This window comes from Pteropus medius, unplaced genomic scaffold (genome assembly GCF_902729225.1).
Source record: "Pteropus medius unplaced genomic scaffold, Ma_sr-lr_union100, whole genome shotgun sequence".
Taxonomy (NCBI): Eukaryota; Metazoa; Chordata; class Mammalia; order Chiroptera; family Pteropodidae; genus Pteropus; species Pteropus medius.
The window spans coordinates 3971499-3972381 of record NW_024342469.1 but is presented as its reverse complement, the minus strand read 5'-3'; the positions used below and the strand labels follow the sequence as shown (position 1 = coordinate 3972381).

The 883-nt window shown below is 56.1% G+C and overlaps 1 protein-coding gene across 1 annotated transcript in view; it reads left to right on the top strand.

Annotated features, from left to right (window-relative positions):
• PARVG (parvin gamma) overlaps positions 1–883 on the top strand; it is a 24966-nt gene that overhangs the window by 13943 nt on the left and 10140 nt on the right. The window contains exon 9 of the mRNA XM_039863011.1: positions 562–743. Within this exon, the coding sequence (XP_039718945.1) occupies positions 562–743 (182 nt within the window). The remainder of the gene's footprint in view (positions 1–561; positions 744–883) is intronic.

Here is an 883-nt window from a genome sequence, read left to right as displayed (position 1 = left end):
TGTAGGGCAGCATGAGGATATGGGATTTTGCCCAGGGAGCAGTGTTTGTTAGGAGGCACACAATGAGAGACAAGGACACAGAGCAGGGCCCCCTCAAAACCATTTCTAGCACATTCATCCTGGTACGGCCTGAGTCATCTGAGCAAATATTTGCCTCTCATTCCTGGCTTCTCCAGTGACACAATTTCCCTGACCACAGGCCAAGTGCTCTGGAAGGGACCATTGGTGTTTCCACCGTGATTATTGGTTGATGGGACATTTTAACATGCGTGATGCAGTCTGATACTACTTCCCCCCCTTCACTCATAAAGGGAAAAAAACGAGGCACAGAGAGTTAAAGCACTTGCTCGGTCACACAGCCGCTGAGGGGCAGAACCCAGAGGTTAAGACTTCTTCCCAGTTGGGGTGCTTGGTGCCTGAGAAGAAGTCTCCCCAGGGGAGGCGTGTTACCTGCAGAGAGTAGTAATGCAGTTTGTGGGGAAAAGGCATTAGTCTGAGGGCTCGGGGTGTCTGAGGTTGGACCGGGAGCCTGAGCTGCCAACATGCTCCTTCTGTCCCCAGGCCCTGGGGGTGTGACTCAGCTGCCGTGGGTGCTGGCCCTTGGCACGCTGCAGGTTCAGACACTGGGAGAACACGATGCCCTCATTCTGCCAATCCAGAGACACCAGGGAAGGGACCAGGGGGCCGAGTGTCAGTCCAGGGCTGGCCCTCATTCAGCAACCTACGGCAGCTCCCATGGACCTGTGGGTGGAGCAGGGAACTGGCAGGGGACCGGGCAAGTTCCCAGAGGAGAGGATGGTAGCCAAGCAGGCACGATTGTAGCATCCGCTGCAGAAAGGACAGCTGTTTGTTGAAGTCCCTCTGTGTGCCTGGCCACCGCGCC